Source organism: Cyanistes caeruleus, chromosome 2, assembly GCF_971803275.1.
Source record: "Cyanistes caeruleus chromosome 2, bCyaCae1.hap1.1, whole genome shotgun sequence".
Classification (NCBI taxonomy): Eukaryota; Metazoa; Chordata; class Aves; order Passeriformes; family Paridae; genus Cyanistes; species Cyanistes caeruleus.
This window is the reverse complement of record NC_141702.1, coordinates 74,168,197-74,196,061: the sequence shown is the minus strand read 5'-3', so window position 1 is coordinate 74,196,061 and position 27,865 is coordinate 74,168,197. Positions and strand designations below refer to the sequence as shown.

Here is a 27,865-nt window from a genome sequence, read left to right as displayed (position 1 = left end):
ATATAAAATCCCACTATTTCTTTTTCTGAGTTGCTCTTGTTTTGTTTATTTGGTTGTTTGGCTTTGTTCTGCCCGGTGTCCTGGAAGTTACTGGCTTCTGAATCAGTTGCTATTGCATTATCTAAAGTAAAGTTTTGTCTCCTTCTAGCCATCACAACTGCAAAATCTTAAAATACATTGCTAAGAAATTGCCAGTGAGTGTGATATACTTGTCACGCTCACTTTCTGATTTCACAATGACCTATGATGACATGGGGCAGTCAGATTACCAAAAAACATTATGATTGGAACGGGAGCTCATTAGAAGCTCTTTATAAAGAAGGCAGTACTTTTACAGAATAACAAAGCAGCAGCTTTTTCTTTCAAAATAGCTAATAAAAATTTCTTCTGAGAAACTGTGATAAATATCTGCAATTTAAGTTTGTGTAATTCTTCCTGATTGACTGTAATGAGTCGCAATTTGTCTTGCAAACCGAATACTTAATTGCTGTGTTCAAAATGACATCAGGTTATTACAGTGTTCTGTACATCTAAACCAAAAAGTTATTAACTGGCTGATTTGCAAGCCTAAAGGGACTTCAGCATCTCTATTAGATGATACATTATTTATAATTTAGGGTTATAGAATCAGCTCTGTCTGGCTCCCTGTGGCTTATAAAATAAGCTGCCAGTAATTAAAATTTCCACCACTGACCACTAGCAGCTTCCAGCACAATTCAGCTGGAGAAGGGGAAATGCAGAGAACACAGTTAAGCAAATCCTTCCTTCAAGAGAAGGATGAGAAAAAGCAGGTGTGCTTCTTGTGAAATTTCGGGGAATTTAGACATGAAAAGCATAAAATTTTATGAAACTCTGCTTCACCTGGCACCTCGTTCTGCAAGGTCCTCCCTTTCACCATTTCATTCTGACATCCCCCAGACACTTGGATATGTATTGCTGAGGCTCATCCATCTGAGTGAGGAGGAGGAGTTTCAGCACCCAATGGACTCCTTCCTCACCAGGTAGGAAGGTTATTCCTTCACCTATCAGCTTTTGGGGCAGCTTCCTAAGAGTCCATGTCACTTATCCCAACTTAAGTCATTGCAAAAGACAACACCCATTGTGTTTAACATGCAGCTGAAAGTGCTGGAGCTGTTTGCAGGAGTCAGCAAGTGAAGCAGTGGTCCCAGCCACAGGAGAGGAGGTCCCTTGCCCTCTCCCCTTGCCCTCTCCCCCAAACAGGGACAAGGACTTATTTCTCCCCTCTGAGCATCCAAAGCACCAGACTGAGGGCTTTTTTCTGCAAAGGCCTCCTCCAAGTCTCTCCTTGTGAAGCTGTGAAGAAAGCTGGCTAGATTGCCTGAAGTGGGGAGAGGCCCTTGGTTCTCATCTCTGCTACAAAACCTGCTTCAGCAATTTCTCCAGAGGCCTTTTGTAGCAGCAGGAACCTCTTTGGGGTGACTGGAAGAGTGTGACTGTGCCACATGACTCAGCAGTGCTTATTCACACTAACCAGTGCTGTCTGGATTCCTGCCAGGAATGCCATACCTCTTCTATCTCAAAAGGCTTAGGAAGGGCTGCACCAGAGCAGCAGGATGTTCCTCCTTGCCACCCTGGGAAGAAGCTTGATTTAATACTCAGCCCAACTATTGCATGAGGCATCTCTCTGCAGTGCTGCTTATTTCACACCACGTAAGCAAAAGGAGCTCAGCTGCTTAAACCAAGGTTTTGACCACTGTAGGGACCGCATGTTCTATTACCTCCAAAAGCCATTACATTTTCAAGCATTTAGGCTTCAATTACTTATCCAGAGCTGGGGAGGATGAAATGGTCCTCTGCAGACAGCAAGTACATGGAAGTCTTACTTAATTTGTGAGACTTAGAACTGTCATCAGATTTCAAGCTGAATTTCACAAACAGGGCAGATAGTGGCAGAACCAAGTAAGAAAATGTACCCCGATTTCCCTGTTCTCCCATCTGCCCAGACAGACCAGGCTAGTCATGCCATATTTCTGTTTAAATAATCGTGGAGGCCCCAGACTGTTAACTGATTTAATAAATGTCCGTTTCCCCCACCTTCTTAAATTCTGTTTTTGAGATACTGTTCTTGGTCAGCTGTGTGACAGCAAGTCTGCTCATCAGCCAGGCTGGCCAAAATCCAGGTGCCAAACACATAACAAGTAAAGGACTAAAAGCTTTCCATCAATACACCTACCTTATTTCAGACCTGCAGGGCTCCTTGCAGTCAGAATCCTTCAAAGTCATAGAGGGAGAAAAAATGGGGAGAGAAAATAGGTGTTTGAGAATATTTTGTCTGTGAGACTTAAGAAATTTTTCTCTCCTACAATATCTGTGCTTCAGTTACTCTGTGAGATCAAAAGCATGGTCCATTCATCTCCCAGGTCACTGAGGATAATGGAGGGAATCAAAGAGAAATCAACACCAGGCATTAGAAATGAGAGGGTAGTTTGTGTCCCAGAGCTATTTTATTACAGTGATTATCCTGCAGCAGGCTTCAGAAATGACAAGCTGCTCACTAAATCCCACAGAAACTGTGAGACTGAAATCTCTGAAGGTATCCAGGGGCTGAAGGATAAAAAATAAGTCAGGGCCAGCTGTTATGTATAAAACAACTGCCTCAGTAGGATATGAGACTTCTAAGCCTCAAACATCTGAGAGTCTGGGAGACAATGAAGTGGTTCCCACTTCACACATCAGTCATCCAGCCTCCTAGCTAATAAATCCTTGACAAATGCATACCTCAGGCATTTAGCAAATATCTGCAAATTAGGGTTTATGAGGAGGGGCAGTCTCTTCACAACGTGCTTTGGAACACAAGCCCACAACAGCTGGCACTGGGAATTGTTAGCACAAGTCATCTGGGTACGTGCAGCCTTCGTAACCCAACCCGTGAAATCTTGGTAAGGGACATGGATCTGTGGAAGGCTGATGGGCTAAAATCACAGCAGTCAGGTGACATGACAGCTCTTCCAACCTCTGCTGGAAGTACACACAGCTTCTCCATCCTCAGCTGAGCACTCTGGATAGAGAGAAGTCCCTCCAAGGCTGACAGCAGCAAGTTCTATTCAATACTAAGCTTACAAGAAGTAAATGATGTAAAGGCAGGTACCTGCTGGGATGCATCGTGCTTGTTTATACAGATTGTAATTGCTACAAGGTAACTGCTGTGCTTTTAATTCTTGCTAATTTTGTTTTGGCTCATCTCTCCTAATTTGCATGCAGAGCACAGGTCTCCAACATGAACAATTGTGTGAGTTATAGAAAAAAACCTAAGCAAATAGCCTCTTTTCTGGTAAATGAGCTGTACTCAGAAAAGTAATTCTTGCAAAAGAACACTATGGTATTCTCCAGCTTGCTTAAGAATTTTATAACACCTTAAAATTCTTGTCAAATATGGTCATTTTTACTTCTTTTGTTTTATAAAGGATTACTGAAACATCAGTCCTTTGAAGTGAGTATTGCAAACAAATGCCAGCACTCTGATTTTCATGCTGAATGAACTGATGTATTGATTTACACCACCAATATGTGGGCATGCTTGGGTTTGGCTGCCCCTGAGGTCTATTTAATCCTCGTCCAGTCTGTGATGTTCCAGTGTACTTTGAGGTAAGGAATAATGAAAATCACAGCACAAGCACAAAAAATCTGCCTATCTCCCACATCAGGTCTCACTTAGCCTGTATACAAAGCCTCTTATTCTTCAAAGCATGAGAAATTTAAATCCTTTCTAAAATTAATTATTTGTACCAACTCTGGGTGATCTATGGCAATTTCATGGAACAGGGAATATTTACAGGAAAAGGAGACATAGAGTGACCCTTGTGAAGGAAGCTGCCATATCAGCATGAGTCTGAATTTACAATAAGTACAACATTTCTCATCATTGATTGCTCCATTCCTGGGAAAGCAACTTGCAAAGTCCTGACAATTTCTCTTTGCATCATCAGGCATCAATAACAGTTAGCATCACCATTAACCTTCTGTGACCTTGGCTTAACAGTGGTCAGTGCCAGATCCAGAGCACAGCAGACTGAAGCAGAACCACACCAGAACTGAGGTGAGCATATTCAAGAACCCACTGTGGTCAAAATCCCCCTTCCCAACCTGCAGCTTTGCAGCTGTACATACCTAGCCTGTCCCCCTTGGTGCAATGTATTTGCAGACTATTGACATGCTGCGTGGCCACTGCAGTCCTGACCCCATTCTTCTCCTTCCAGGCAGCAGCAGCTAGGACAGTAGCACACCCTAGCACTCTCCAGCCACTGAAAAGTGCAGAGCAGGGACACAGCCAGAGGCCTGTGCCACCTCCATTCCAGCCTGCAGAGGTAGTTTTGCCCATCCCTTAGGCAACTGCAACCAGCTACTGCCCCCGCTAAGAGTAATGGGGACAGGTTCCCTCTGTTTCTCCCATCTCCTGTTGAGGTTGGCAGTGGCAGATCAGCTGTCTGCTGGTAGGGAGGGACAGATGTGCCCTTAAGCACAAAATTATCTGCACCTCATGAAACTGAGCAGAAGCTGCATTTCCCAATCTCCTGTTCCACCCCACCACAAACTTGGCTCAAGCTGGGCTCCCGTGCAGCTGAGAAAGGCTCAGCGCAGGCTATGAAGAGAGAGAAAAAACAAGAGAGAAAAGAACCTGCCCATACTCCAGGAAGAAGGGCTGTCCTTGGAAAAGGGACACACACCCACGCTGTAACCTACATGTCAAGGGATGCTTAACCATTCTGCATGAATAGCACGGACTAAGGGTATAAACAAGCCGAGTCCCTTTGTGGAGTTGAGTGGTGTTTTAAACCACCAAGACTGCACACAAAACATCTCTGCTGAAATTTAGTTAATTTATTCAATGATGCAGAAAAGAATATAGGACCCATCATCCCCAGGCTGTGCTGAATTTTCAAGGCTGACAGAATTTATATTGCACAAGGAAGTGAGCGATGCTTTTCAGAACTGGATTTTATGGCTCCCAATATACCTTTGTTTACTTCTTTTAGTTAAACTGCCTTAATCCAGCTCTTGGAATTATATACATTCTGACAGAAAGCAACTGAGAAGGCTCACAACTGGCTGTGAGCCATTGCTAGAGAGAACACAAAGGGCTGGACATGATCCTTGGTCTGAAGTGGTGATAGCATTCATTCATCTGCTCTCCTGGCTGCCCAGATACAGACCTTAAAGCATCCCTTAAATATATCACTTCAAACTTCATAATGTCATGGGACATCTCTATATAAAAATCAGTAGGTAGCTTTTAGAAGACATTTGTACTCTTCCCAGAAGTTGGGCAGGTGGGTTTGCCAAAACCCAAGCAACAGCTGTCATAGTGTTCTATTGCTACTACTGGAAAGTTCACCATAGAGAATCTAAATATTTAATCTGTAATAAAAAGTACATGGGTATGGGTTTTTTAAGGCAAACACAGTACTTCAGGTATGTCCCTTTAAATGGGACTTAAGAGTATATGAGGTTGTTTTAACCAAGCTTTTTCTCAATCAATTTTTACTCATGCAAATTTTTACTCAGCATGTTTGCCTGCCTCACTCATTTTGGATTATGTTATTCTTTCCTCAAAGATTTTTAAGACTTATCAGGTCCTTTGCATTTCTTGCATTTGAAAATGAGGCTGAAAAATGCAAGGAAACCATACTATCTACTCTGCTGCAGAGTTTGGTCATTTGCAACTCATGTGTGTATCTGCTGACTCCTTTTGGCAAGAGTCAGCTTTACCTCTGACTGAGAAACAGGACTGAGGAATTAAAGCACCTGCAGAAAAACAGGCAAACCCAACAATCACTCGTTTGTCAGACCATAATAATTCCTTGGCTGTTAAAATAAATAAATATCTGAGTTTCAAGGAAGGCTTAAAAAACACACATTCTGGAATACAAAGGTAATAGAGCATTAAATGAAAGGTGGTAGAGAAATAGGGACAGTCAAAATTGAGAGTAAATGGTTTCTAACTCAAAATAACAAATTTGTTTCTAATACTGCATTTCATGTTTTCACAGTAACATTATTCTAACAAACAGATGGTTCCTTGAGCCATAATTGACTTTCTTTGAAACACAGTTTGAGACACCTAAATCAACACAGCACTGTGGGGAAGATGTCATCAAAAGTTGGTTCCCTCTGGAAGCATCCACCTTCGTGGCATGTTACTCATCACTATGGGGTAGAGATGCACTATTGCAAACATCACTATTGCAAACTTTTTACCGAAAATCCTGCAGTATTTATTGGTTCATCTATAAAAAGCTGTTTCTTGGAACACAGTGATTACATGACAATCTTGTTTTTATATAAAAGTGCAGACACTCACAAGTAGTAATGCTGAATGTTCAAACACAACAAAAAATTAGTAATGACCTATTTCTAGAGCCTAACACTCTTCTATACTAACGTGTTAAGTTCTAGCATTGATTGCTCCTCAAGACTGTATGGAGCTACTGCCACAAAAATAATCAAACAGGTAAGGCTACAAATACAGTCTCCTTGAGATGTTCTAGGTATAAGAACCCAAACTTGGAGAATGTTACTACGTCACTAAGAAGTTATGCAAAAGTTGTGTTTGGTCCATTGTGATCCCTGAGTGAGAAAAGGTTCAACACCTCAGAGGACATGATCTCCGTTCTGCACTTCTGGAGAGCAATTATACAAGGCAGTGGCTATTGCATCTGGGAATGAACCTCCAGACAGGTCTCAAGAGCTCCTTCTGTTTACAGTATTTCCCTCTCAAGAACTTGTCACTTCATCTTAGAGAGATGATCAGCCTTTCAATACAAAGAATTATTTAATTTCCCTGACTCACTGGTAAAAACCAAAAAGCAGCTGAAGTGGCAGACTTAGTTGCATGTCACACTGAGAAGTCACCATTCACTTCTGAACATTGATTCAAACCATAACCAAGCCAAAAAATCCAGACCAAGCTGTAGATCAAATGCTGATCCCATCATGTGGACCACTCTCCTTTAATAGCAAAAGAACTGTGTTTTCCAGCAGAAATCTTCACTGTAGGCCCATGATATGGACAGGGGCTTGTAATATTACATGAATTTGGGTTTTGTTGCTGTTTGAACAGTTTTTCAAACTCTTATGGCTTCATTTGTGATCTTGGACCTCTGAAGGGTAATAGGTTGGGAGATCATCATGGCAGACCGACAACTCTGAAGTTCCAAGCTTCAAGTGAGCCTGCATTGGGTTGGATTCATCCTCTGACACTGTGCAGTTTACCAGTTGCAGTTCTTTGGTGAAGCAGAATTCAATCTGGCCAATTGTTTGTGCCTTTTCACCCTAGAAAGATGAAGGGTAAGATCAGCCTCATGGGAGGGAGAAAATAAATCAATGATTCAGCTACATTGCCCTGTAGAACAGCTACACTGTTCTGTAGAACACAGTAGTGATTATTTGCGTATTTACCGGATGAAAAATGTGAAGTACAAGAGGCATCCACTCTGAACAGCTTATAGTAAATACTGTTACTCAGAACCAATCTGAGACTTGTCTAACTAGTAAGCCTTGTTATGAAATGCTGTGACACATCGTCCTGGCCTTCACTCATCTGCACAGGCCACAGAAGCTGTTCAACCCCAATGATGAGCTCTGGCTGAACTCTGTGAATATTGAAGGGTATGTGACCAGAAAGACACTTTTCACCAACTCTTCATAGCAGTACAGGAACTGAGGCAAATAAAATTCTTCATCCATTAAAACACAAACTAAATTTTGTAACAGCTTTTACAGAAGAAAATACAGAACCAGGCTATCAGAAGGAGCAGAAGCATCATTTTTGGACTACAGGACAGGCTAGGAAGAAAACAACTGACCATGAATAAAGCAGGCAGGCATGGAGGCCTTTCATGAGGCAAAAAGATTACAGAAAAATCTCCCCAAATAATCAGGTCTAACAAAATGTGGGAAAAAAATTCTTTTGGAACAATTAAGCAGTACAAAAAGATACATACAAGACAAAAGTAACTGTGGTGAGGATTTTTTTGTTTGTTTGGAATTTGTGTTGTTAGGGGGTTTGTTTATTTTGTTGGGTTTTTTTAAGAAACGTCAGAACAGAGAGTGTGTCTAATCCATTCCAAACATCAAAGTACCTCCATCATGCACAGCAGGCATTGACAAGTCTAAAACTCTGAAAAAGGCCTATCTTCAAATAACTGAGATGTACTTTTTCATTTCTATTACTCAATAGCTTCAGCTGTTAAGTACAGGAGACCCAAGCTGTACATTACTTTCATGTAATTGAAGAAGTATCCCAAGTATCCTAAAAGCAATGGCAGAACTACAGCACACAGAGCTTGAAACTGAGGTTTGTGTTTGCTCTGTACTACTTTAACGTTAAAAGGTGGGTGACTGTACAACCCATATTCAACTAATATTCCTTTAAGTTCCTTAAAGTGACTTATAAACACATATTTAAAATATTGTAACCTATAGATTTTTTTCTTGTTAAAAAACATATGAGTACAAAAACCTCAGAGCATTACTAAAGCAAGAGCTGGCAATACACTCCAGCAGCAACTGTATCTCAGCAAGTTTTCATAAATTGTTGCCTGTGTATGGGCAGTAACTCCCCCAAGAGTTCTGCAGTAAATCACCTTTCACAAGCTGTGATAAGAAGGAACCACTTATAAGAGTGAAAGATAACCTTGTGGGTTTTGTTTTTTCATTATTTTTCCAAAAGAGCAGAGTAACCTAGCTGAAAAAAGGGGAAGAGCTCTACAACCTAAATGTGTAGTTGTCCAGAAGACTATTTTGCTCCTTCAGAGGCACTTTTGGTTCAGATATGGTGACCTGTACTTTACAGAGCACTGTCTCTGTGTACCACCTTCTCTACTGCATAATGATGCACAGCACAATCAATGGCAAGGAAAAGTAAAAAGACATGGAATTTTGAGACATGATTGGCTCAAAAGGAAAGACTACAGTGAAGCTTAAAATGCCTTTCTGTACCTCTTTAGATATGGGCTTTCTGGAACAATCTCAGAGACAAGCTTCTGAGCTGCTTTATTTCAGAAGGAATCTGTTCACTGAGTAGCTTCTTCATGCAGAACACAAAAGCCATGCCCAGTGGAGGGAAGGCTGCTGCTGACAGCAGCACCCTCACCAAGACTGACAGTCACTGGCTCCATTCAGCTCACTCTTACTGGTTTTAGTAATCTGCCATGCAGCAATTAAGCTTTAGCAGGCATGGTGTAAAGTGCTCAGCTACAGCAACGCCTCTGGCAGGGTGGATACAGCATTCATACAAAAGACGCAGGTGTAAGTCTTTCAAGACAAAGAGACCTCTAAAACTCAAGTCCAAGAATCAAACAAAACCTATATGCAAACAGCTGTATACACAAAGAACACTTAGTCCTAGGTTTTACCATATCAAAGATTTTTCATTCCATTTTTTGCTGTACTTTTGATTAAAAAATTCTTCTTAAAAAAAGGAAGTTATTTTTTGTTTGGGTTTTTGGGTTTTTTTCCATTTTGGAAAATTAGGGGAGTTTTTACCTCTTCTGGAGGAAGGCATTGGATCTTCGGTGTTACACCATAAAATCTTCTAAGAGCTTCCTTTATAGCAGTCATCTGAAAAATTAAACAGCTTATAGAGATTAATAAATCACAAGCACACCTTCCAACAGCCACTACACTGGTGAAGCTCTCAATAATCTATATAAAAAGCACAACCTTAAAGAACTATAAAATTTTTAAAAGATAATTTGTTCTACAGAAATTAGTTGACTCCTACTGAAAAAGAAGTCCATGCACATGATTTTGTTTTATAAAAGATTGCCTCTTACCTCATAATATGAACTGCTCGGCTTTATCCCAGCTTTCAAGAGACAACTGAAATAAAGACAAAACATTTTTCCACGTTTCCTGTATGCAAACATGCCTTCATAATCATTTGGTAAAACAGAAATCTTAAGAACCTTTCAAGTATTGCAGTAATGGGAGCAAGGGCAACTTGTCTTTCATTCTTTGCCAGCCTAGGAAAGGCCATTTTCTGAAAGGACACGTCCCATCTAATTTGGCAGTCAGGAAGAAGTCTTTCCCACACCTTAATCTGAGAAACTAGGATAGTTCAGTCCTCAGACACACCTAGGGGAAAGGGAGTTTCAGAGTGCTTTGTTCAGTGCCAGATAGGACATGCAGTTTAATTGCTTCCTTTCTCCTGCCTCGAGCCATACCCCCATGCTTCTGCCACTGCAGAGGGAGACTTGTGAGGGTGTTCCAGGTACCCCCAAATACAAACCACAGGATGGGCTTCCTGTAGTGGGAGACACACAGCACACTGGGAGAGGCATACAGCATGTCAATCAGGATCAATGTTATTGTCAGGGCAGAAACTGTTCTAATAAATATGTTTTTGAAGAGGAAAAGTTGGTCACATGAGAGAAATGAGGTAGTGCTCAAGAACCTGCAGCCTGTGTACCTCCTCCTTTAGGCTCACTCCTGAGAGGAGTCCACATTTCCAAGCTGGCAAGACTCAGGACCTAACAAACCAGCTTCTTCTGTAAGAAGTGGGAATGGTCAGTACCTTGCAGGATTTAATTAATAAAAGCTAATTCCCTTCCAAGGTCAGTTTTTGCACAAGGAAGATTTTACCCAGCTGACTAAAGGACAAGCTGTTTTTACTTGTCATTTTACACTGCATATAAGGAGGCAAATAGAATAGATGATGTTCTGTTAATTCTTACAGAAGGCTGCATGATGTCCTCTTTTTAATAATTTGCTTTTTGGAAACAATTTTTTTAATCACTGACATTTTTTCTCATTCAAGGAGAAATTATATACTATGAGAACATTTTCAGTCTTTTTACTCTTCAGTAAAGAAAAAATTAATTATACTAATTTTCACAATAGATAATAAGCTTTGAGCAATTAATTTCAACATGCTTCAATCTCTATTCTTTTGCAGTGCTGCACATGCTGATACAGAGTCACATCATCGGTCACTGTGCCATCTGTAAATGTTTTAGTCACACCATCACAGCTACTTAGGCAATTGACTTAGACATCGTTAATTTTAACATTACATATGTCATGCTCAAACAATGTGTATAGAAAAATCTGCTACAGTTCTAAAAGACATCTACAAACCTGAGGTGAGAGAGAAGATGTATTTCCTTTGTGCATATGCAAAATAAATGAGACTTTGTCTAGGAGACTGCTTGGCCAGGATACTGGCAGAGCATGAACAGGACGAGCTGGTTTGGGGTTTCTTTGGGGTTGTTTTAAGTTATTTGGGGTTGCTTTGAGTTTTTTTAAGGTATGTTTCTTTGTAGGAAACTATTTCCTCTCTCAGATACTGTTCTCTTATGGTCAATAAATTGAAGTCAAACATCCTCTCACCCATACCAAGCACTGATCAGGAAAGGACTGTAACCTTCTGGCATTCACCTGCAGCCAGAACACATGCATACAGCACTTGGACAAGGCACAAGAGTCTCATCAAGACTTTGAATCTTTGAATCCAGAGCTTTGGAAGCGTAAGGAGAAATCAGCCCCTAGGACAAAGCAAAAGTCCCACATGGGGGTTGACAGAAAGTCCAGCATAGGACTGCCTGCAGCAACTGAAGCCTTCATAACCTCCTCTTTTGCTGTTGCCTCTCAGCCTTGTCCCAGGATGTCCTGCATGATTTTGCCTGCAGCTTGTCCTTTCCCCTGAGCAAAGCACTGTCTTAAAAACAAGTGTTTGGGGCTCAGCATGACTCAGAAGTTTAGGGGGGATTTGTTACTTGATTTAGAACTTTACAGGTACCATAGCTTTTGGTATCAAGATACAGCCTGTAAAGCTTCTCAAAAATTTAGTGCCTCACACAGTGTAGAACAGTGCTGCTAAGGATGCTGCTGGCTTATCTGACTGAAGTGACCAGAGACTGCTTCTCAGGGTAACAACTCTTCCTCTGAACTTCAGAACTAAAAATAATTTCTGCTAATTCTCATTTCCTCTTTACCATCAGATTTTTAGACTTTCATTTGAGGCTAGAATTGAAACTTTTAGGAACTGTTTGAAATAAAAGCCAGAGTTCATCAAGTTAATTTACGTACCCATTGAGATCAACATGCTGATAGAGTTCTAAGGCTTTACCAAAGTACTTTTTCTGAGAATTAAGGATCTCAAGTGTGGCTGCACAAGTGCCATGTTTGTCCCACTCATGTTTCCTGTAGGAGAAAAGCAAAATGCAAATTTTAGAATACCTTATTTGCACATGTGCTGTACAAGCTAGTCATTGTACTTAAATCAAGTATCCAAAAGGCTACACATGTGGAGTAGAACACTGCATTCGAATTTATCACACATGTAAAAAGTAAACCCAAGCAAGATCACTCCCACCATTTCAATAACAGCAACATCTATATTTTCATTAAGTAAATATGTATCATGCTCTTATGATACAATGCCCTCTCAGTGTATTTATACAAAGATGTTTGGAGGTCAGAATGTAAAGTATTTGCCTAGAAAATTACTATGCCTAAGCTTTTTATAAGTTTTAGTGGAATCTTTTGTGTTGAACAGACTTTGAAAGCACTAATTTTTTTTCTGAACTCAAAGGATTAAGCCTTATTTTGGGTGAAACAGTATAATTGCACAAGCTGCTAAGATTTTAGGATCAGTTTTTATTCTGGCCTGTGACAGAATTTTCACAGGCCTTCTCTCAAGTCTTGCTTCTAGTCCACTATCCATTCTCCTAAGGGCAAGGAGTAGAGAGCAAAAGAAATTCTTGCAGTGTACAGCACACAAACTCAAACAGGACAAAAACTGGGAAAAAGACAAAAATCAATCAATTATCAATTTACCAATTCTGAAGTCCATTGGAAGATTAAGCAGTATAGTCTTTAGCGACACTGCCTGTGTTTTTTTTAAACTCTTTTCAAATTTTCATTTTCTACTTGTACTATTTGGTATCAGTTCAGTAGATATACAGAAAGATTATCTAATCACAAACTTCTGCCCTCACCACAGCATCCTGTGACCTTATGATGCCTTAAGTACATCATCAAAAAGAGAGAAGAAGGACAACTAGTACTCACTTGAAAGCCTACCTTGGAGTTATCTGTTCATATTGAAAACTTCAGATTTTTCTTAAAGAATTAAAACACCTTAAATTCTATTTGGATCTAGAGAAATAGTGCACTACTTCTCAACAGATAATTAATAAAGCAACTGTGGTGTCAGGAGATTTGAGGCAGGGGAGAAGATGCTTTACTGTAAGATTTTCACTGTATCTTCCCAAATTTAGCCTTGTAGAGAGTTCTCATCTGTAACATTCAACACAACTGCATGTCAAATGAATTGTTTATTGTCTGGAAGAGACCAGTTTCCATGGACAGATTTCTCCACTAGGGATTTTAAATTACTAATGGGAAAAGACACCACAGTTTTAAAGTAAACAGAAGCTCTTTTAGGGGTAAACTTAGCAAGAGATATAGTTAGGCTAGATCAGAAGCAGATAATAGTCAGGTCCAAAGGGCTACTGAAACAGCAGCAAGCTGGAGGCAAGGCTTTGCATGTAGGACAACAATTTTAATTCAGAGAATGTATACATGCATGTCTGTAAAACCAATGGTGAAGTGCTTGTCTTTTGAAGAATTTCAGTAGTACTTGTATTCAAGTGTCCTCCTCTTTCTAAAAAGAAGGTAGAAATAGAAATGCCAAAGATCTGTTGGCATTCAAGAAGCTGATTACTGTTCCCATGGAGTGGTTTGGTGCAGTCTGCACTGACAGTGCCTGTGCACCATCATCTGCAGCAAGCCAAGAATGCACTAGGCCCAAGTGTTTTAATCAGTCCTGTGAGCTTCCAGAATGGACAGAGCCTTTAGTCTCCACAAAATATTTACCCAGACTTTAAGATGACACTCTTCACAGTGTTACTTTATTTTGCAGCACAGCCACACCAAAGAACAAAAGAAAAGATAGTAAAAACAGCTGCCAGTGCTTGTGAAGCTTCTGCGCCTCTTGCACCCACAAGCTTGGTGGTAGGACAGAACTGCTGTCAGTAACTTCACTGAAAAGAGAAGTGGCTGCCATGACACAGTACATTCTATTTTTCTATTTCCTCTTCTATGAGGAAACCCAAAAGGAAAACTCTCTCAAGACCAGTAACACAGTGAAACTAGCTAGGGAAAGAGATCTGGAAGCTGCTCTTGCAGCTAGCTGTGACACCCCAGGACAGCTACTGCTACTCAGATTTAATGTGTCAACAACAGGTGTTTGTCCTCCCTGGGGACAAAGGGAGGAAACATTCTCTCACCAAGTTTCATTTCTCTAAAACTTCTGCTATAGCTCTCTCTTCAACAGCTGTATTTTACAAGAGAACAGATCTATACTGTAAATGAGAATGGCAAGACACACTGCTTCAGTGGCCTCCTGGACACTGCTTCTCACGCATAACATCTCACCTGAAGAGCTACTCAGATGGATTTTTATAAAATAATATCCAAAATCCTTTTAAGGGCTTTTTAATACTCACCAGAACTGTGTGCGATTCAGAGATGAATGAAGCACATCAGGCCAGTAGTGTCTCATGTCTGACAGAAGATCCTAAAAACACCACAATTAATAAATGCACCTACAGCACTGAAAAAATATTTATTATACAATCTACATATATTGATACATTTTTTACAACTGAAGCCTCATCTTTCAATGTCCATGACTGAAACATTTAGTTGAAGAAAAATAAAAGGTCTTTTTCCTCCATATTCTGAAAATGCTGCTGTTGACTGAGTCTTTTTCTTTTCACAGATACCTTTTGCCACTGCAGATTCATCACCAGTGTGGTGCTGGACCTTTAGATTTAGTAAGGAGGATGTGGCTGAATGAGCCAAACTGCATGTTCACAAAATCAAGTAGGTGCAGCTGCTAATGATCACAAGGATGGCAACTTCAAACAGTACCAGAAGCACTCAAAGAATTTCTAGAGTCCTTAAAAAAACATACCTCTCAGTAAACATTAAGAGTGATATTATAAACTGCGTATTTTGCATATAGGATGTGCAAAAGTAATTGCACTTAGCTCTGCCTGATATGTCTGTTTTTGTTTTAAATACCTTGATCTCGGTGACATTGAAATGCCATGTCCTGTTACAGTCTTCAGCTCTGTCAGGCCTAGGGAAGAAAAATAAAATTGAAAAAAAGATGTCTCCTAACCCACTACTGGGAACTAACATATCATTGGCCTGAATTTTAAATATGTATGATTATAGCTGGAGATTTTACTTAAAAATGCAAGTAAACCATCAGAACCTACAGTGGTTTAGAAGCAAAACCTTCAAGACATTGATTATGGCCAAAAGATTTCTCATGAAGATTCAAAAAGATGGCCAAAAGATTTTGTCATGATTCCTTTGTTTAGCCCTTTGGTCCCTTTCATTCTTTGTAAAAGTCATTTGGGTGTGCCAATGACTTGGGAGGGTCTTGCACATGATGTCACTGGTGTCACTAATGGCAGTGACATCCTAAATTGCTGCCCCATCTGATGTTTCTGCAATTATCACCAAGACACTCAGAGAACCGATACATAATGCTGCTCACTTTTCCAGGAGGCATGGCTTAAACTCCTGTACTGATTTTAACCTGTGTTTGTCCAGAAAAGTTTTGAATTGCTGCCACCGGCATCAATTCCAGTGAGTTGATTCCTTTGAAGCAAATTAGTTTTTCCTATATTTTTGCAATATTTGTCTGAAGATAAGATACTCAAAGCCACAAGCAGTCATGAGATATTAACAAATTCTTTTTACTCAGAAAGACAAAAAAAAAGAAGGGAAACAATAGTTCCCTTTGTGCTTGAGATGATTTCTGATCTTATGAAGAGATGTATAAATAAAATTTGTATGAGGCCAGCGAATTTCAACGAGTCATGAGATACAGAACTGTATTTCAGTTTTATGTCAAACCATAGGGTTTTAATTTTGTTTCAAGGAATCGTAAGGACAGATTAAGATCTCAAAAAAATCCAAAAATAATCAACAAAAAACTCCACAAAAAACCCCAACGGAACAAACAAAAAAACACCCCAAAGAAACAAACTCCCACCCAATAAAACCAAATCACTAAACATCCTGGTTTAGTTTAAAAATTGATTTTTCCTTTCCAGGCTGAAATAAAAACACTCTGTGATCATACCATAATCCGTGGATTGTCCAATAATTTGGCGGGTCATGACAATCATTAGCATTCATCTGTAGGGAACAAAAACACAGCATGTTTGCTGCATGTATCCAGAAGTAAAGGTTTAAAGGCAAAATTAATTCAGTGATGGCCCAAAGTTCTACTGTGACACGCTAACTTGCCAAATCAGGAACTGGTGAACTCCAGTTACTTGAAGCTGTCATGGATTATACCACTTAGGGACCCACTGGCATTAAAATTTTGAAGCAGATCAGTGAAATCTGCACAGAGTATAAAGAGAAGACAAAAGGACATATTCTGATGTAACAGGAAGTAGCCTGATCCACACAAGCAGAGCTTTATCAGCAATTAAAATATTCCAGGTGGCTGCTCCCTGTAATTTTCTCATTACAACATCTTTTCAAGGAGTGCAGAGCCATTAAAATAAAAACATGCAAAATAAACTATAATACTGGACAAGCACAAAACCTTCTTTAAGCATTCAGGACTTGTTTTTTTACACTGTATTAAAAGTGAAAAATACAAAGAAGAGATTAAATATATTGCTTATTCCAAGTAAAATGGACTTATGCTGTAAGGATTTTGACTTGAGGGACAAGGGAATGGAGAGAAAAAGAAAGACTAAATACCTTCCTACAAAAACAGAAAAACAGAGCCTCCAATAAAAACTGTTGATAATACAGAAGAAATAGCCTACACTTTAATTACTGTTTAGAGCAGACACATCCCTGAAAAAAACAAACTAAAAAAATCCATGTCACACATCACGGAATACCATTACTGTATTTTCCCTGATTATTCTTCTTAGCAATTAGAGCTCTTTCAAATAAACACTTTTTGCCACTAACTAACAACCTCCCCAGACGTTCCTTTCCCATAATAATAGCTTTCCTTTTTGGCTCTGCATTCTTTCTTAATTATGCCACAATGTCTTTTATGTGATGCCAGAGCAAGAGCAGAGTGTAGAGAAGAGCAGAGACAAGCCTGTAATCTCACTAATTGCCTTCCACATGCCACAGGCCAGTGGCAGCAAACCTGCAAGTTCTGCAAGACTTTCTTGTCCTGTGTCCATTTCCTTCCTCTCCTCTTTTGCCACCAACAATACAAGCAATTACACCCAGAAACAGCTTTTTTTTCCTGAAAGGAGTATTTTGAAAAAACACACACTGCAAATGCCTAAACAATATTGTTCCTGTCATGACACAAGCTCTGTGGAACTGCAGGGGATTGGCTATCTAGCCTGAAGTACAGCAAATTAATAGTCAACAGCTTGCTCAGCTGAGGTGGGAACAGAAACAGTGTAATTGTGCTCCTTAAATCAATATTTAACTGCAGGTCTCAGAGGTGCTAATGGAACACCCAGAGCTTTTTAGATCTGAAATCATGGCACTAACCTTCCTAGCAGTTTCTTCTACCTGTTTCATCAGATTCTTGGTGTTACCCTGTGTGCTGGCAGAACTGCAAGGTCAATGCAACCTACATCACATTAACTCACACTCTGCGTGCTTTGGCCAGCTTCATTCAATCTCCTTTTTCATTCTTGCCTTAGTTTCTTTAAAATGCTCATTTTTAATCAGTATCATAAAAAATGTAAATGTTGGTCTGCAAAGCTGGGTACCTATGTTTGCTTGGGCAAAACCACTTCTTGTCAGCCTTCCTGTTCATCACAGACTGATTGCTGGAGGATTAATTCAACCTCAGGCAACCACAGACTTGAAACAGAGGTACAAGCATTTATTTTCAAGCCTTATATACCTAGATAAATTTGAAAAAGAAGCACTGTTTTCTCCTGTTTTAAAGCAATCTGATAATCAAACCAATCCAAAGGAACCATACACTGTAAAACTGAGCAAGGTGCTGGTGAAGCTGTAGAGCACCCATCATGCTAGGAGGGAACGCTACAGCAGAGGGATTAGCCTATTTGTAACAGCCAGTCATTGCACAAACAGCATGTGCCAGAAGTATGGAAGCTTTTTATCACCTCTGAAATGCCAAAAAGTGAAATACCATCACCGTGTCACAGAAGTGTTACCTGTTGAGCTGCCCAAGTTACAAATCCCTTGGTACAGCAGGGGGTAAATGCAAGCGTTGTGCTACTGGATCACATACAGATACACAAAACTGAAACGAAAAATCAGCTTCTGGGAAGTGAAATATTTAATCCTGTTCTCCTTTCCAACCATCTTGCTTAAGTAGGCCATCTCTTTAATTAAGATAAATTATAAGTTACTTTGTAATGAAACATGGCAACTGCTAAGAAAAATTCTTGCTTTTCAAACTGTGGAGACAATTCACCTCTTCAACTTCTCCTCATACAGCATGCATTTATTCCCCTTCCTCCTTCTCCCCACACCCTGGGGTAAAACAAATGAATAAATGAACCAAATTTATAGGGTTGCTGAAAAAAATTGGGTGGCAAATAATACAAATTTTCTACTTATTGAACACCTCTCTAACAAGAGCTGTTAGGCTAAAGCCTTTCATATAAAGATCCACAAAACCACCTAAACCAAACCATATTCTCAGAAAACTTGTAGAAGTTGTAGACATAGATTAAGAGTTATCTTATGAATTACATGGACATTGGGAAAAGCATTCCTTTTGTTCCAGAACAGTGTATGGCAAGAGCTGAAATGACTTTGACACACCTGGCTTAAAATGCAAAGAAATATATCTAAGGAAGTTTTTGACCTCATGCTAGATCACAATAGTGTATTGCCCTCACTTTAGTCACTTTAATTCTTTTTCTATTACATGACTGCTTCTATTTTTACCAAAAAAAGAAGGAAAAACAGTGTTTCTATTCTTCATTTAAGCCTCTGCTATAAAATTATTGTCAAAGGCTGAACTTAAGAAAATTTTTTAGGTCATATTTAAAAATAATTTTTTTAAAAAACAAATCATCTGTTGCTTAACCCAACATTCAAACTTGAATGCAGACTGTTCTGTTCATTACTCTATTCTACTGTCCTTTTATTGACTCTTTCCTTCCTCAGAACATATGTGCAATAAAAGGCAGATGACAGCGGGTACCCTTTCTTTATTGTCCTTCCCATTCCTAACAGAGAAGGAACTAAATAACTTACAAACTTGCACTGGATCTTCCACATTTCACACATACAAACACAAAATCAACCACACAGAAAATTTTACCTTTTTGCAATCTCTAGGATGCAAAAGCTGAGATGATAGTTCTCTTTTTAAGTTCTGCAATAAAAGCTATTTCACAACTCCATAAAAGGGGAGTTGGAAAGTTCCTTTTCTTGGCCTTAAGCTGCTCTTAAGTCACTGATTTGTTACTGAAAAGTGTGGTGTGAATTAGCCAGAGGCACAATTTTTTAAGGGAACATGAAATTCATAGTCACTTGAGGTCTGTGAATTTAGCTTAGATACCTTTGCATAAGACGCAGTTACCTTAGGTCAATTATATGGTACTGGAATTTCTAATCACATTACAAGGAAGAAAATCTCTCTTCCTCCTTCACCCTTTTCACTGTAGTACTCAGTAATTAGGTCCTGAGGTTATCACTACTTCTATGATACCACTGTATTTTAATGGGTTAGTTTGAAAGGTATGACTACAAAACACTTAATTGTGCTGATCACACTCAGTATTAAAAGGCACCAGCTGAATACTTACTTTTTAAAGCCCAGGAAGAGCTGGGAGAGATGTATTGTCAAATTTCTGGCATGCTGATCTGTGCCCTCTAAAGTTTAAAGAAGGCCTTTCAGGCCTTCAAAAGCCAAAAAAACTTTTCAAGTACAGATTTGCAAAACAGGTAGGAGTTAAGATGCAGCTCATCCACACACCTCAAGAACACACTATGTATAAAAGAGTCTATTATCAGATTCCTTTAGATAGGAGGCACAAACTAAGAAGTACTTTCAGAAAAAAAGCATCTCACAGCTTTTTGTCATAATTGATATAATGACTTTCGCTGTTTCTTTCACAGCTTTTTCCTTTCATTATCATGTCAACAATTTTAAACTAAATAATAACATTAAAAACATTTACACCCTGAAAAACACCAGTTATATATAAATACACCGAACATACAGAAGAATTTACCTACTTAAAAACACTTAAACTAATTCCTGAATTTAGGAACTACTCTTATCTAAAACAAGAAAGATGTTTTAGGAGTACAGTTGAGATCTTGTTCCTTCATATGACACAATGATGGGAAACTAGGAAAAAAAGTCACTTAATATGATTTTAATATCCCTTTTTCTGTACTTCTTTGAATGCTTCTGTCCACCTCTTACTACAGAATATCATAAGAAATTAACAAAGTGCAAGAATGCTTACATTTTCTGATGTTCAATACACTCACGTGTAGGTCACTAGAAGGTCACGTAAACTATCTGTCAATTTATAAATTGCACAATCCTGGAATTCAGAGGAGTAACCAGCATAAATACAAAGTGGGAAAACTGGTTGCTAAGGGGTTTGTTTTATTAATTTTGTGTTGTTTCATTTTTTATTTTTTTTCCAATTGTTCTCATCTCAGTCATGTAAGCAAGGGTTTGCACTGCTACTGACTCTGAAAACTGACTCATGCTAGGCATTACAAACTCTTCAACACCAACATCTTTGCTTCAAGTCATTAACAGTGATGTTTAATCAACAGAAAATCAGACATATTGCATCAAATATTTCCTTATTTCTGCCCAAAACCAGACAAACAAATAAAAAACAGAACAGTGATTTTGGTCTTTGGTTTCTGTTAGTCACACGCACCTGACTTTTATTATTGATACTGTCCTCCATTTTTAAGTAAAGTACATCTACTTTTCCTCATTTTTTTCATTCCTGCTCATATTTAAGCAGCACAAGACTTTTGTTGCTACAGCTTTTCTATCTATTTCCAGAATCAGGAATAAGAAATAAAAAATGTATCTAAAACACAAAAAATAAGATTCTAATGTTGTAAAAAAATCCTAAGGAATCTTTCTCATGGCAGAGACATTTGGTTGAACCTGAAGCTACTTTATTATCCACAAGGTTCTTCAACCTTGTGTCAATAAATCTGATCATATTTTTAAGTTAACTATATGGGAAGGGACCTTTGAGTACTTCCAGTATAGGAAAAGTGTTCTACTTATCAGATGGTAGTAGACATTTAATAGCAATAGTACCCTTTTTAGCTGTGCTTTGACATATGTTATGTTGAAAGGTTGGGTATGTTTTGGGTTCATACCCCTCAGACACAGCAAAAAATGCAGAAATACTCAGAGAGACCTGCCACAACACCTTTATAGCTCTCTTGCCTGACTGAATCACTATTTGACGACATCACAGAAATACTGGAGCAAACATTACAAAGCTAAAAAAAGTATTGTGCAGCAGTTAGTTCAAATACTGATCTGTCATCAGTCAAACAAGGCAGGCAAGTCTTCCTACAGAGTCTGATGAAAGTCTAGGATTAAGTTTATAACTAGTAAGACGTCACAAATTCTGTAACAAGCTTACTGTACAGTACACTCTACACTGATGACTCTATCTGTAACATACCACAGTCTTTCCTGCTGCTCTGCATTGCAGGGGAAGTAGCAAAACTTCCATCAGGATCAGGAAAAGCCCGTATAAAGGCATAACCAAGATTAAATATTCAATGGGTTTTATTCAATCTGGTTTTACACATTTTTTATCTAATGCTACCTTTTTTAGGATGAAAGAGAAACACAAAAATCTTACCTTACATACAGTCACTGGCCAATGATGAGCAAAATACAGCTTTTTCCAGGGATGAAAGTGGACGTCACTGGAGAGAGACAGACAAATTTATTTTTCTTCAAGCATTTTAAAAAGAGGAACACCTTCAGGCACACACTCCAAACTAACAAGTAGGAAAGAAACAACATATTAGGAAACCTGCTAATATCTTGATTGTTAAACAAATTCTCCTTTTGGCAACCTGCTAATATGTTGATTGTTAAACAAATTCTCCTTTTGGCACCCTCTCCGTATGCTTTCCATTTCTTAAGTATGGAAAAAACACATTGTTCTGTTTTATATTTACAGAGTACTTATTGGCATGCTTTTAAAATTATATTTTTTTTTAAATAGGTGTCTTTATTTAATATGTTAAGAATGTTCTAATTCTTCTTGATAGGAACATTATCTGAGAAAAAAAAAAAAAAAAAGCATACAACCTTCTTGGAACTGTAACTACTCTTCTAAAAAAGAAAGACCACAATTATTCACAAACTATATAGTTTACATGAAACTGGATCTTGCAAGTTTCCCCAAACTTTTTGATTAAAAAAAAAAATTCAGAATAAAAAGTCAAGTACAAATTACAAATCTCAAAAATTCTGACTTTCTAAGTTTATAGGCATTTAATTCAAACAGTACATTTTTAAATGCTTATTAAAAATGAAATAGCTTTTACACATTTAAAAAGTGATCAAACTATAACAAAGTCTTAAGGTTACCTACAGAAGAATTTAAGAGGTATTCCATATTTTACAAGAACATGCCTGTTTCAAAGCCTCTAAGAATAAGAGATTTATAACACACAGACCAATCAGTACTACCTTACTCATATGCAGAGGGAAAAAAAAAACCTCAAAAATTTGTTCAGCAAGTGTTGGAAGCCTGTGTCACATCATTTCTATAGAGGCCTTTTCCAACAGTTTGGAGCATACCTACTCTGATTAAAGTAGAAGTAAATAAAAAAACTGTTGCATCAGACACTACTGCATGTATATTTAGTTATTAAGCAACCAGACAAAGTAATTAAATAGTACAGCAAATGGGAAAAATAAGTAGAATTGTAAATTATTTAAACTGACAACATTACCTGCAGAACTGTCAAAATAAATTGTGATTCTCTGGAAGCTAATAGCCACTTGTCAGTCATTAGTTCTTTCTAGAGGATATATTACCAAAAGAAAAAGGGAGGAAAAAAAGGAATAAAAGACAAAGCTAATTCTTCTCAACCTCAAGACAGCCTAGGGATGCTTCTGTGTTATCTCACACATCAGTTATTTCCTCTAGGTTTTCTAGTTTGCAATGGCTGCATTTTCTCTTAAGCATTTAGATGTATTCATGGTTTTCTATATAATTTAGGAGAATAGCTCTGGACCTGACCAGGCATAGCCACAATAAAAACTATAAATACTTTTATAGGGGACTTGAATAGAGGAATTGCTCTATATTACAGAGCATTTAATTTCCTTGGTTTTAAAAATTCCTTGCTTAGAAATGATCTTTCTTTCTTTGGACTTTCCATTAGATCTCTCATCTGTATTTGAAATAGCAGTTGAACTTCTGCAATGTCAGTCATGCCAAATAGAGCTCTCCTAGAACACACTTTTTGGCTAAGGATAGGTCAGAAAACTGTACTTATCACACAGAGCGAGTTAAGCTCAGAACTGGAATCCAAGGAAAGCCATTTTCAATACCTATGCAGCTTCAGAGATACCGCCCCTTCTCTGGACCCGAGTTACCCTGCTCTGTGCAGCTCAGGAATGTGCCTCTAGAGCTGACTCTTTGCCAAGATAGCCAAGGCAGAGCCTAAATCCTGGGGATTGAAGAAACATCAGCACAGTGTCTAAGCTACCCAGCAGCTCCAATGTAAACACTAAAAGAAGTTCAGCCCTGAACTGAGCACTCCTAACCATTCCCTTGCCAAAGCACTGAAAGGAAGCAGTAAAGTTTATTTCCTCATATAATGCAAGAGGAATTTCAGCTTTGACCACAGAAGGGTGTGATTTGGGGTGGTTTCTCCCATGGCCCATTGGTACTGAAGCTCAGATTTTGCCAAGGTGCAACAGCCACCAAAAGGTGGTGAAGAAATCTGATACAGCCTCAGTTGAGATGTCATATGAAAAAGAATTTTATATTGTCAGAACTGAGAAAATAGCAAAGAAAAAGAAAATATAAATAAAAAAGTAAACAATGCAATTGTTAGTGCAGCTCATGCCACAGGGATGACTCCAGATTTTTTGCTCTAAGTTTCAAAATAATGTTTGGATTTTGTCATTACTATATCACAACTCTAAATGATTAATCTACAGCAAGATTAGAAAAGTTTTAAGTGCAACAAATTGAATTTAAGTTTCCTCTTTTTCTTTATGCTGACACATGTAAAGGTTTCCTCAGGCATGATCCTTGCTCCTGTAGTTAATGTAGATGCCTTATTATAAATCACCTAAGGGAAGAATAACACATCAAAAATCGTACATAATAACAAATTTACATTAGAAGTTAAACCATTCTGATCTACAGTTACAAATGAGTTGTCAGATGTTTCATTTTAAAGCACATCTTACCTTTGAGTAAATGCATCTGAAGTACACCAACAACATAGTGCCATGGAAAACCAAACCAGAATCCAATAGTGCAGCTTTGCAGGTTTCATTTTGTTATCCAAATAGCTGTAAAAAGAAGCTATTGTGAAAGAAGAAATCTGTTACCTATCCAAAACACTTAAAGTCAAAATGAAAAAAACCCCACTACTATGTCAGAAATAACAGCTAATGGTAACTCTAGATTAGATTTACAACCATGGGTAAAAATCACTTTCAGGGCTGTGCCTAATTCCCCAGCTTGTATGGTCATTTTCATAAACTAATGCCATCAAGGATGAGATCACCATTTCCTACTTTTTCTTTACTTGTACACGGTTGCAACAGAGCCACTTTCCAATTAACAGAAATCCATAAATCTTCTACCCAACTATATTTTATGTAATAGAGGACTCTACTTGTAGTCAGCTCAAATGCAAAAGCGATTCATTAAAGAAACTTTGAACTTAATATAAAGTATTCATGTTGGATTGGCCAAGGCTGATATTAGAAACTCACAGGAAACCAAGTATGATGTCCAAAGATTAAATTCTGTCTAAATGCCAGTTGACTACTAAACTAATACTTTAAAAAAAAAAATGCTGCTAAAACCACATGAGTTTCTGTTCCTGTTATAAACCTGAGATAGCCACTATGAAATCACACACAATTTGCCTAATACTTCATGGACCTTAAAAGTCAGGGGATAAAATAAACAAATCAACCTTCACAAACAGGACTTTCACTTGGTACAGGTCAAAAATCTCAACTGTCTCCCCAGTCTACCAGCCATTTCACGGCATTTCAAATGCTACCTTCTAGAAAGGGATGTACATGAACATATTTACATTCAAGTTATTAAAGTCTCACCAAACCTACTTCCCAACTTTCTCAAAATGACAGCCCTACACCACAAGACACTGCATGTAACCTAGGTGACCTTTCTAAGATCGCTTACTATACAAGTCATATTCTTTTATTCTGTGAAGGTTTTTTATAATTCATCCTTACAACAGTCAACTAAAACCTGTTGACTTCACTGTTTTGACACCAGTGAAGACTGAGTCAGTCATTACACTGAGAAAACTCAGTGTAATTTATATTCACAGCTCATTACAAAGAAAAGCCCATTTTCCCACAGTTGTTACATGGCTCTGGACCCCGCAGTTCTGCAAACACTGTGCCAGTTGAAGTACAATTTAGGGAGCCTCCCTGCTTGCAAAATATGTGGGGATTTCCAAACTTTTGAGGGGCTTAGGCAACAACAGTAACAGTCAACCAGCTAAATTTATCACAAGGTCTTGCTAAATTGTGAGGAAGCTAACACTTCTAAGAATGTTCTAAGACATTCTTCTATTTCACACATTAATGCCTCTCTAATTTGTAACAGACACATTATCAAGGTACTCAGCCTAACAGAAGATATAAAAAGATAAATATTAGCTGCCAACTGTTGATTACCTGATCTAGTTTCTTTAAAAAAATCGGAAGGAATTTCACTCACCAGGTAAAAGAAGAAAAAAACAGTAATTTTAAAAAATCATTTGGAGAGTGCTACTTGTATAAAAAGCAAACAATAATGTAGAACTAAAACTAATGTAGGATCTTTAGCAAAAGCTAGCTAAAGCAAGACATATGTGCTGTATTAAAGAAATTTATATAGTAATACAGTGTATCAAGAGTCACAAATAAGTAATTAGCTGCTGGATTCCCAATTTCCCCAAGAGCTCTGCACCTTAAGTGATCTCTAGTCTCATCATTTGAACAACAGGAATTAGTGATGTGAGATTCTGCCTTACAGAGTTGCTTAATGACTTCATCTTCTATTCTTTTCAACTGAAAACCAACCAAGCAAGACAGCTTTTCTGCATGAAAACCTATCTACCCAAGATAAAACACGGAGAGATGTAAGGAGTGTAAGATTCATGGAAAATTCTACCCTATCTATAAAAAGCAGGAAGTACTACTTAAAACATAGTAACATCACACCTCATCAAAGAAAAGCTGCATTTTACAAAGGTGTGGAAGAAACACCTTAAAGAAGTTGATTATGAAAGGAAAATAACTCAGCAAGCATTATAGCATTTCTTTTGATGTAAGCTGGTAGGCAGAGAGAAGATTTGTTTTTCCCAGTGACTAAGTTGAAAAAAAAAAGCATAAAAGCAATTATCTCCTTTCTCACTGGACTCTTATCTTTGATCAAGTAATGACCAGGGACAGAGAGGGCTTCAAAAAGTGCTGTTAGCAGAGCAGCAGAAGGTGCTGATTTATTCTACATCTTGTTCTGAACCCTGGAACAAGAACAAAAGGCAACAAAGACAGTGAGCAGGTTTGAAAGCCCTCAATCTGTAACTTTCACTTTTTCCCACTGACAAACAATACATAAACTCTAAGGATTTAGCTCAGAAGACAACCTTGCAGCTACCACACCACTATCATGACCGACTGAGTGATTTATTCAAGCTGACCTTTTATTTGTCTGTGACATTGATGGTGGCGGGTGAAAAGTGCATCAATCTCACCTTAAAGGAACCTTTAATGCACATTTGAGGAAATACATGCATCCAAATGAAAATGGTATTAACAACTAAGATGCATAAAGCACATCGATTTTTAATAACAATTGCTTCTGCTTACTAAAAATTACACTAGATTACTAATTTCACAAATACAAGAAAGAACAGATTTAGTAAATATTACAGCAATTCTTCTCTAATAAGAAACAAGGATTTCCCACTATGAAAGCTAGTTATAAAAAAAAAAAAAAAAGTCATGATGTTCCAAAAGATTTCGTAACAGAAAACTTAAAACTTCAAAATTATGAAACCTGTACACATACATAAAATTATTACTTGAAACTAGGCTATCCACTCATTTTCATTATGGATAAAATTTCAAAGGGCACAAACAGCTTTGGAATGACTCTTGGTTTACTATATATAGAAAAGGAATGTTAAACACATGTGTGTTTGTGTGTGTGTGTGTGTGTGTGTGTGTTAGTAACCTGGTCAGGGCAAGGTCACTTGCAGTTATGTTAGCATTGTTCCATGCTGCTTTCAAAATTATCTGCCCAGGCTTATCAAAGACTAGGGAGAGCTTGTAATAAACCCGTAATAAATGAGGAAGAGAAAATCTTCTCTTAATACATTCATCATAGTTTGAATTCTAATATACCATCTGGAAGGGACTGCTGATATAGCACATGCTTCTTTTGGACACTAGCAGTTAGTCACCTCTTACTTTACTCCCTTGTTTTCTTTTTGTTTTGCTTTTAACAATTAGCTTGACTAGCAAACCCCTCATTAATATAAAATTTCCTGTTCTACACTTCAGTTCAGCATGTAAAATCAGAAGAGAAGATGCTGCAGAAGAGCACTCAGGGATCAGCAGGAGATACCCATGGTTATGACATAGCCTGCACGCAGCTTAATGTTGGCA

At 38.2% G+C, this 27,865-nt stretch overlaps 1 protein-coding gene across 10 annotated transcripts in view; it reads right to left on the bottom strand.

Annotated features, from left to right (window-relative positions):
* Positions 1-4,819: 4,819 nt before the first annotated feature.
* The window catches only part of RNASET2 (ribonuclease T2), a 27,973-nt gene continuing 4,927 nt past the window's right edge, over positions 4,820-27,865 (bottom strand). For 6 of the 10 annotated variants that reach the window (XM_086877949.1, XM_086877945.1, XM_086877947.1 and 3 more), the window contains exons 2-10: positions 24,413-24,530; positions 21,831-21,897; positions 16,127-16,182; positions 15,052-15,109; positions 14,472-14,542; positions 12,049-12,162; positions 9,795-9,840; positions 9,505-9,579; positions 4,820-7,290 (exon numbers count right to left, since the gene is read on the bottom strand). In XM_086877949.1, coding sequence (XP_086734075.1) covers positions 7,099-7,290; positions 9,505-9,579; positions 9,795-9,840; positions 12,049-12,162; positions 14,472-14,542; positions 15,052-15,109; positions 16,127-16,182; positions 21,831-21,897; positions 24,413-24,501 — 768 coding nt within the window. In that variant the 5' untranslated portion in view covers positions 24,502-24,530 and the 3' untranslated portion in view covers positions 4,820-7,098. The remainder of the gene's footprint in view (positions 7,291-9,504; positions 9,580-9,794; positions 9,841-12,048; positions 12,163-14,471; positions 14,543-15,051; positions 15,110-16,126; positions 16,183-21,830; positions 21,898-24,412; positions 24,531-27,865) is intronic. The other 4 variants (XM_086877943.1, XM_086877948.1, XM_023923710.2 and 1 more) reach the window with 1 other exon arrangement.